This window comes from Syngnathus scovelli, chromosome 8, assembly GCF_024217435.2.
Source record: "Syngnathus scovelli strain Florida chromosome 8, RoL_Ssco_1.2, whole genome shotgun sequence".
NCBI classification, from domain to species: Eukaryota; Metazoa; Chordata; class Actinopteri; order Syngnathiformes; family Syngnathidae; genus Syngnathus; species Syngnathus scovelli.
Genome location: NC_090854.1, coordinates 17,737,584 through 17,746,966, shown reverse-complemented (window position 1 = coordinate 17,746,966; position 9,383 = coordinate 17,737,584). Strand labels below are relative to the sequence as shown.

Genomic DNA, 9,383 nt, shown 5'->3' with positions numbered 1-9,383 from the left:
AACATCTATCACAACATTGCCATTTTTAAAACTATTTCGTTTTTTAAAAAACCAAATCCCTTCTTTACATACTAGATTAAATAATCATTGTAAACCTAATAATCACTTGTCATTAACCAATGACGTTTGAGTTCAAATTCAATTTGTTATTCGGAATTCAATAACGGCGGCTCGGTGGCGCACTGGGTAGCACGTCCGCCTCACAGTTAGGAGGGTGCGGGTTCGATTCCACCTCCGGCCCTCCCTGTGTGGAGTTTGCATGTTCTCCCCGGGCCCGCGTGGGTTTTCTCCGGGCACTCCGGTTTCCTCCCACATTCCAAAAACATGCTTGGTAGGCCGATTGAAGACTCCAAATTGTCCCTAGGTGTGAGTGCGAGTGCGATTGGTTGTCTGTCTCTGTGTGCCCTGCGATTGGCTGGCAACCGGTTCAGGGTGTCCCCCGCCTACTGCCCGATGACGGCTGGGATAGGCTCCAGCACGCCCGCGACCCCCGTGGGGACTAAGCGGTTCAGAAAATGGATGGATGGATGGAATTCAATAACCTCTGCCTTATTATTATTGTATACTGATACAAAGTGTTAAATGACATAAAATGGATGATTTTAGATGAAACGGACTCTCACGCACGGACAGGCACACGACAGGGACAACGTCTGAGGCCTTTTTCACACACGTACTCTCACATTGATTCATTTTATACTCACGAGATTCAACCATTTGTATCCAAACCCATTCCAAATAAGAAGCGAAGGAACTGAATTTTAATACAACAGTGTCACCTAGTGGGCATTTATAGCCATGCGTTGAATTTTTTTCCGAAGGGTTCCATACATCCCTTCCGCCACATTGCGGAAGTGACGTATCAGTGCCTCCTCCGTCGCCATGGTGCCAGTTGCTTCCGGTGGTTGTGTGTGACAGCCCGGCGGAGAGTCTCGTCGGGGTGCAACATGACAAGTGGCACGCAACCCCCGGGAAGATGCGCGTGGTTAGGAAAGTGGGGAAGAAGCTCGAAGGCGGCGACGCTGCTCTTTTACGGCTTCGCTTTGGGGCTCGTCGCTCTCGGCGTGAGAGAGGTGCTGACTGGCTTTGAGGAGAACCGATGCAGTATGACCTACATGTTCCAATACCCCGAGTACCTGGTAGGTAACCATAGGCTGCGACTCATAACTAATTCTGTCAAATGTAAAGGAACAATGTTGTCAACATGAAAGGCGTTGGTGAAGAATTAGTGAGGCCGCCATTCCACGACATGATCAATTGCTCAAGGGACGGAGCGCAGATTCGTTACAACGACGCCACCCGAATTTGTACTGACGTCACTCATAAATCCACTGTCAATATGTTGATTCGCCAAGAAATGCATAAGTCTTAGGAATACACAAGTGACCGCTTCCAAAGTGTTTTATTATTGTTGTTTTATATGACTTTGAGTAATTAAGCATATGAAAATAAGAATTTGCACAATAAGAAGACGTACATACGAGGTGCGAGCAGCTATATAAAGGGACCTCGGAGTCCTGGCAATAGTGGCGTACTGGCACTTGGGATTGGAATTTCTTGTAAATCAAGTACATCGGATTAAAAGTTACTTTGATCAAATATGACCTCAGTCAAAGGCCAAAAGTGAAGCAAAATTTCAAAAGAAATTATATAAACAATGGCCTACTTCTTGTTGAGTTTAGAGTCGAGCTCCAGTGACCTTTATAGGTCTTGGGCTGTTGCAACATTTGGTAGATCTCGGTGAAACATTCAACAGAGGCTGTTTCTAATTTTGGGCTTGTGCTGTTACATAAACCACCAAATTGCCAAAAGAGGGCAGTCAGTCGTTGACGTTTTAGTGTTACCGGTTAGTCCGACCCTCCGTTGCAAAGGATGGATACTTGGACACACAGCTTTTCCTGACAACAATGGAGCAATGCGATAGTTGTCAAACAAGTCAGGCGGGAGTTTTGTGCAGAGTCACGGCCTTCTGTTTTTTCCAGCAGGCAGAATTCCGTGATATGGCTGCATTAAAAAATCGTCTGTTGGTCTGTCCAGCGTGTGCCGTTGCCTCGTCGCGTGACCAGGCAGTACCCGGCGTACGGGCTCTATCTGTACGGGGAAGGCGCGTACACGCAGGAGTCCCGCGAGCTGCAGCTCTTTGGCGCCCCCGTCATCTTCCTGCACGGAAACTCTGGAAGCTACAAGCAAGGTACCAACACCACCAAGAATTGACCATTTTTTCAACCAGCACATCTCGTAGTCGGATTTGAAATGGCAAGCGACGGACCTTCTGTTTTTTTGTGCGTCGCAGCGCGTTCGCTGGGTTCGGTGGCCTTGAGGAAGGCGGAGAATGCAGAAGGCGGTCTCCATTTCAACGTGTTTGCCGTGGACTTCAACGAGGAACTGGTGGCCCTCTACGGCGGCAGTTTGCAGCGGCAGACGCACTTCCTCCACGAGAGTATCAAGGCCATTCTGAAACTTTACAAGGTTGGGCCTCAAACACTTTTTTGTAAGTTTGAGGACAGCACAAATATTTTGTTTGAGACGCTCTGCTTGTTTTTGTAGCACCTGAAGACGCCCCCCAAGAGCGTGCTGCTCGTGGGCCACTCTATGGGCGGTCTGCTCGCCCGGGCACTCTTCACGCTGCCCAACTTCGACACGGCTCTGGTCCATCTCATCATCACCCAGGCCACCCCTCACTTGGCCCCGGTGCTGGTTTTGGACCATTACCTGCGGGGTAAGCACCACGCACCCGCACGCGCGGAGTTGCGGCCTATTCTGACCCGTTGTCTTTTTGCCGCCAGATTTCTATTCGGCGCTGAGGAAAAAGTGGGCGGAGCAGGCGGACGGGCTCAAGAACGTGACGGTGGTGTCCATTGGCGGCGGACACCGCGATTTCCAAGTGCGCTCGGGTCTCACCTCCATACCTTGCGCTCCGGGAGACCCTACAAAGTTGTCATTGGTGGTGAGTTGAATGTTGTGCGTCACCAAAATAACACCCCAAAAACAAAATAACATTTGGTTCCACCTGCATTTCAAAGTGGGATGATGAGTTTTTAGCTTTTTAGCCTATACACACTTGGCACCTCCACGACAGGAAATCTCACGCGACCTGTTTTTCTCTCTGCCTGTTACTTGTTAACACGTTTTTTTTTTTTTTTTTTTTCCCCCAAGGCCACTGCAGTTCCGAGGACGTGGGTTTCCACTGACCACCTATCCATCGTGTGGTAAACACAAACAACCCATTGGTTATTATTTTTTAATGAAGCTATCAAGCAGATGGTGTATGTTCATATTTTCCCAACCAGGTGCAAAGAGCTCGTTCTCGCTACGGTCAGAGCTTTCTATGACCTCATCGATCCCAACACAAGACAAGTCCGTCCGCCGTGGCTGGTTAAGTCTGCTTTGAAATTTGGTATGTAACTCAATATTTTTTTATTTTTTTTTTCAGTTCACAGACAACCTGGCTAAGAAGAGCGCTGTGCTCAAACACCATTTCATGAGACACTCTGCCCAAATGTTGGGAGACACTCAAGAAGCCGCTTTTTCCCTGCAAGGTGGTTTTATATTTACCCAATGGCCTCACATTCAGTCATGTTCATTTTCTAAGTTAAAAAAATATCTTGGATGGTTTCAGATGCCGAAGAGGCTTGGAACGAAGTGAACACTCTGCGTCTGGCATATCGCACGCCAAAGGTACGGCGCACAATTTGGCATGTAAGATGACTTTTACTGCCTTTACTGCAAGCACCCCGCTGGGCTCTGCGCTTCCAGGAAGCCGAGGTCAAATACTTTGTGTTCGCCCTCTCCAGTCGCAGGAAGGCCTACAGCCATTTCTACTGTCGGAGCAGCAACTGGGTGAGTTGCGCGGAAACGATCGCAAGGGGGGGGGGGTGATGGGTGCGCTTTGCCGTAATTATCCAATGAAAATATCATCCGCACATGAATTCACTTGTGTTCGCCAGGACATGAGCAGCTGGGTGTACGGCTGCGTGCGGCAGAACGCTTCTTTGTGGTAAGCGCGCCGGCGCTACTCGACCACCGGCGACATTCCACGCGTAATGGTGTCGCCGTCCTGTAGCGCAGTAGAAATCTTTTTTTCCGCAGTGAGCACGCGGTGGATTTGTCCAAGGCAACGGAGCTTCTTCCTGCGTACAAGGTGATTGGAGGACATTGGCTGTCTGAGCGCCACTCGTGCCGCTTGTTGATTTGTCCTGTCTGTCCGGCACCGTCTCCAGGTGCTGACGCTGAGCCTCGGCGACTTGTCTCCGTTCACTCATCTGGTGGTGTCAGCCTCCAACCCCAACGGCAAACAGGTGGCGGCCGCCGCTCGACTCGAGATAAGTGTAACCCTACGTCCGCTTGCCTGACCCGCGTTGTGATTTGGTGGCTCGCAGTTCACGCTGGAGTGCGAGTGGCAGCGGCAAGAATCGTTGGCTCTGTCACTTCCTGTCCCGCATGTTTTGTCTTTTGGTGAGTTGTCTGCGCTCCATCGAAGATGAGACGACATTTTAAAATACATTTTTTAGGTTTGACACTCAGCGAAGTCACCGTGCGCTCCAGTGGACTTTTCCACAGCGTCAAGCTGCAACACTTTCACGAGGTACGCGGCGAGACGTGATCATCGCGTCCCGGTTTTGTCGCTGCACCGCTGACATCTGCCGTGTGTGTGTTTAGGTTTATCAGGCTTTCAGGATTAACGTCGCAAGTGAGTGTAAGCGAGACAATGGTAAGCCTTGACACTCTTTAAGCAAACCTTTGGGCAGTTGGTGGAAAAAAAACTTGACTGCAATTTTTTTATTTTTTTTTGCTCAGTCTTTCGATTGCCAAGTGTCTACAGAATAAAGGTGCCGTGGTTCTTTGAAGATGTTTTATCAAGCGCCAGGTGAGTGATCATTTGTCTCCGCTGTCATCCGTATTCACATTCTGACCCGCTGCTACGCGTGCGATCATTGCGCCAGTGCCCCATCGGTGACGGAAATCTCAGCGATGCTCCACACGAATCGTCCTGACAACGAGTCCAGTGTCCACCTTCAGCTCCACACTGCCCCCAACTGCCAGTATAAGGTTGTGCATGCTAACTTTGAAGCGGTTCAACATGTGAAGTGTCAGAGATGGAACCAAAAAAAAAAAAAAGTTTTTAAACTTTAAAATGTCTCCGTTTAATGAGGACCGTCTACTTTGAATTCTGAGCTCCAATCTCTTCATATTTTGTCTTTATCCAGGTGTCAGTGAGGACGTCGTTACCTAAGGTGTTGGGACAGGTAATTGTTTTGAATTCTCTGTTTTATGGGAAGGAAATGAGATGGTTGTTGGGATTTTATTCTTTTCATATTTTGACACTTTTGGGTCGCTAAGCAGGCCCTTTAGTCAAAATCCTGTCCGTAGCAGGAGAGTTAATGTGGGACAGCCCCCGAACGTCAGCCCGCCCTCGCGCTCTTGACAGGCTTTTCTGTTGAACTCCTGGCACAGATCCTGCGCTTCTTCATCCCCATGGTGCCGGTGTACACCACCGTAACTCTCCTGCTGGCCTGCGGCGCGCAACTCTCCAACATCTGCAAGTCGCGCCGTGCTGTGTCCATGAGCCTGGCGCTCCGCAGTGGCCTGCAACCCCATAAAGTCAACTTGTCCGTTTACATCCTCCACATCCTCTTCAGGTGGGCGCGCCGCCGCCGCCGGCGTGGGCACGTCAGCCTCGTTGAACGTCTTCTCTGCTCATCAGTTGTAGTTGGTTGAAAAACACGTGGACGCTGCTGTGCCTTCCCATGATGGACGTGGCCCCGCCCATCTTTCCCGACACGCTGCTGGACGACGGCACGGTGCCGTGCGCCGAGTGGCCGTACCTCCTGCACCCGCTCCTGTACGTCATCGGCGCAGCCGTGGCCTACTGGGGCACCGTGCTGCTCCGACTCAGCACGCGGCTTCTTTCGTTGCTCTTAGCTCTGCTGCACAGGTACCAACGATTAAGTCTTTTTTTTGCTCTAGTAACGCTTGTCGATTTTGGATTGAATTCCACTGTCGACCGGTAGATAGATATTTAGTTGAGTCGGGTACATTTCAAAAAGCAATTAAAAAAAAAGTCTTTTGTTGAAAAGTAATGAGTAGCATCCTCTGTAATCCTGCTTTTTACGCCTACAGTTGATTGTTAAACATGCAGCATGGACATTTTTGGTGTATCAAAGAAACACAACAACTGCGGGTTCTTCTTAATTGTTCCCGTACCAGATCGTCCATCTCCAGACATTGCGGCACTCTGCGCCTCCCCGCTCAGCTCATCATCATGGTACTTCTGACCATTTTGGGCTGGAACACCTGTGGAGCAATTTCAATCATGGCTGCCTTTGGCATTCACCTGTACAGGGTGAGTGAATGAAAAAGAAAAATGTCCCTTTCTAGATTTTTGTTTGAATCATAACACGAATGTGCCCATTGTACATCATGTCAAAAGTTTAACTGGCTGCCACTTCTTTGCAATTGTGTGTCCAGGTACTGAGACTACAGATGACAGAAAGATCCTTGCGTCACATACTCAATCTGGTGAGAAAAAAGTCAAGCACGCAATGCAATTGAGCACAGCAACAAATTTCAGTTTTTCCCGCAACCGCTTCCAGGCCCCTCAGACGCACAGAAAACATTCCGGAACGGAGTCCAGAGAATGCGAGAGTGCGCCGCTGCTGTCAGAGTGTGTTTTGCGGGAAATCCGTGACGACCTGCAGGTCCACCTGTGTCTGTCGGCGCTCTTCACCGTCCCCGTCGTCCTCAGCGCACCCTCGCTCGTCTACTGGAGCCGTAACCTGAGGTGCATTTCGGCACTATAACCAGTATTCCATATGATTCGATTTTTCTAATGCAAAGTTCTGGACTTTGATCTCAGGGAATCTGCGGACAAAGTCATTTTTTTTAACGCGATGATTTACTTGTTGCTCTCTGTTCTTTGGCAGCTACTCCACCCAGCTGAATCAGGACCCTTATTGGCCGTACTTTCTTCCCCTGTGCGGCATCTACTTGAGGCTCGTCAACTGCGACAGTCAGAAGCTCACCGACAGGTAAGTGCACGCACGTTCGCCCGGCTGCAGAAATACAGCCACAGCATCCCAACCTAGACTTGCCCTTTCCCTCCCCCCCAGTAAACTGCTGCCCCTGATGTCATTTCTCCTGTTGCCCGTGTCCATCGCTATGGTGATCTTCTGCCCATTCCATCTATACAGAGTGACGTACTTCCTGTTGGGAGCCCTGGCCCCCCTGGCGTTATGTTGTCTCTGACGGTAGTTGCTTCTGTTTTTGGGTTTCTTTTTGTCTTTTCTAACAAGCCTCGCCACTCAAAGGTCTTTTTTGTGAACACTCGGTGGAGCAGAGCCATAGATATACATGACTCGGCGAACCACACTGGCGCCTTGACTAACGAGCGGTTGAATTGCCAACGACGGCCGGGCTCGCGAAAGTTGCGCTGATGTCGCAGTCGTCGTAAAACCCTTTAAGCAATGGCGATGTCGCACACAAACGGTGACATAGAGCGGTGGGGCTCCAGCCCAATCCCCAGTGAATAGCGAAGGTCCTCTGAAAAATGTTTGAATATTACTGTGCCTTACTGAGCTCAGATGAGACTTTTCTTGGTGCGTTTGAGTTTTCGGCAGTATTTTTAAGCAGTATACTGCCCTCTAGTGGAAAAGGAGCAGTACAACGTCAATGGGCGTGGAAGCGTCAAATGAACATTTGACATTCTCTGTCATTTAACTATGTTGTTTGAAGTGCAATTTTTCTCATCGCAAAAAAGCTGGAACAGATGAACAGACCGGAACTGATAAATGGCTTCTGCATCCGTTCAACGTAGAAAATGGATTTGAGATTTGGCACTCGTATCCCAAGTCAAGGCACCACTGTACCTGCTGCACAAAGTGTTGCCAAACAGGAGCAACCCGGTGAGCCAAGTTTGCCTTCCGCTGTGTGTCTGTCTATAGCTCTGCCCCAAGTAACACTTGGGATGCGTAAGCCCATCGACAGGGCTTGAACCCTGTGAATGTTTTTATGATTTTGAATTTATGGCATGATACTGTTCACTGTGTATAAAGTCCTACACTGCCTTTACCGACGGACTGTTGAAGCTCAGCCTCATCTCCTGCCAGTCGTCACGCATTCCAGCCAGGCCAAAGTCGACGCCGCACACAAGCCAATGCGGTACACGAAGAACACAACGGGAAGCCTTCATGTCCTCCGTAACCTCTCCTCCTCCTCTTTTTCAATGTCCTCTCTCCCTTCTTACTTTGACTTGTCCTCCTCCTCCGGCGGTCCCCAACCCCCAGTTGCTCATTCACGTCGAATCAAAAGGACATAATGAAGGAAAAAAGTTGACTTTTGAATGTGACTTGTTGCCCCTCCCGTCAAATGCAAAATGACACAGCCAATAGTTTTTGCACAGTGCTAAGCTGTCCCCTTCTCAATTGTGGGGGAAAGCTTTTAAGTTGACCAGTGATCAATTGACCTCAGTCTGTGCGGACACCAGATGCCTTCACACGAGCTGGCTTTGGTAGCCTGCCTCACACTACGGCGACGCAAATTTGTGATCCCTGCCACATGATTTTATTGGCAAGCTTCACACTTGTTTCCAACGCTATATGGACCAAGTCGCTGTCCATTTTACTGCCCGCTAACACTAAGCTTGTCCGACACTCGTGTGCCTCGCTCCACCCTCCCGCTCAGCAACGGCGCAAACGCTGTTCAAGAACGCAAAAGTGATGTTTGCAAAACGTGAAACCGTGGCCATGTGTCAGGCGGACTTCAAAGGAGCTTACGGGAGGGCTAAGCATACAGCGCTGACCTTAACACTTGATGAGCCGTGCGCGTGGAATCATCATTTCATTTCAAGTGCCTCTTTGGAAACAAATAACAGCCCAAGTGGTCCTTTGGAAAGGCAGAAAGTGGGACTCATTTGCTGGATTTTGTTGACAATTTGTAATAACCGATAGCAAAAGCTGTGTGACGACGTGCCAACTTTTGTGCTTTTGGTATCTGTTGAGTGTCTACGTGGACGTGTCCAGCAACACTGTTTTTAGTCTATGTGCTCATAATCGTATTTAGACCTTCTTCGGATCTGACGATATCTGATTTTCAAATCTGCCAAATCTGCCACTTGGTGATACAAATTGGAAACTGTGAGGCCCATACGCGTGGTAACGCAACACAATCTTTTTGTGCTATCGTGTCAACGTGTTTTGTCAGCACACTTTAAGTGTTGTGGATCAAAACTTTCACTCGAAATTAATCACATGGACAAAACCCTTTAAGAACCCACAAACGGTCCTCTGTAATGACTTGAAACTGATGAGTAATAAATAAAAAAAATAATTTGAAAAATTGGAGCGTTGCCTGTTTTGTAGTCCACCATAATTAAAGTGACCTGGACG

The 9,383-nt window shown here is 49.0% G+C and overlaps 1 protein-coding gene across 1 annotated transcript; it reads left to right on the top strand.

Annotated features, from left to right (window-relative positions):
• Positions 1-862: 862 nt before the first annotated feature.
• On the top strand, positions 863-9,333 carry pgap1 (post-GPI attachment to proteins inositol deacylase 1). The gene is made up of 26 exons (XM_049727768.2): positions 863-1,139; positions 2,038-2,191; positions 2,294-2,469; positions 2,548-2,719; positions 2,787-2,947; positions 3,157-3,209; positions 3,291-3,357; positions 3,434-3,539; positions 3,620-3,678; positions 3,757-3,840; positions 3,948-3,997; positions 4,090-4,141; positions 4,221-4,298; positions 4,380-4,455; positions 4,512-4,585; positions 4,660-4,711; positions 4,798-4,867; positions 4,944-5,049; positions 5,208-5,246; positions 5,455-5,639; positions 5,705-5,935; positions 6,208-6,343; positions 6,469-6,519; positions 6,594-6,781; positions 6,924-7,028; positions 7,110-9,333. Exons 1-26 carry the CDS (start codon positions 948-950, stop codon positions 7,243-7,245), a joined length of 2,853 nt encoding a protein of 950 aa, XP_049583725.1. The 5' UTR covers positions 863-947; the 3' UTR covers positions 7,246-9,333.
• The last annotated feature ends 50 nt before the right edge of the window (positions 9,334-9,383 follow it).

Bases quoted from the DNA above. Each gene is read 5' to 3' on its own strand.
- pgap1 (XM_049727768.2), top strand. From the start codon at position 948: ATGACAAGTGGCACGCAACCCCCGGGAAGATGCGCGTGGTTAGGAAAG. The intron at 5,247-5,454 runs GTAATTGTTTTG...CTCCTGGCACAG, and splicing joins TACCTAAGGTGTTGGGACAG to ATCCTGCGCTTCTTCATCCC. The intron at 6,782-6,923 runs GTGCATTTCGGC...GTTCTTTGGCAG, and splicing joins TACTGGAGCCGTAACCTGAG to CTACTCCACCCAGCTGAATC.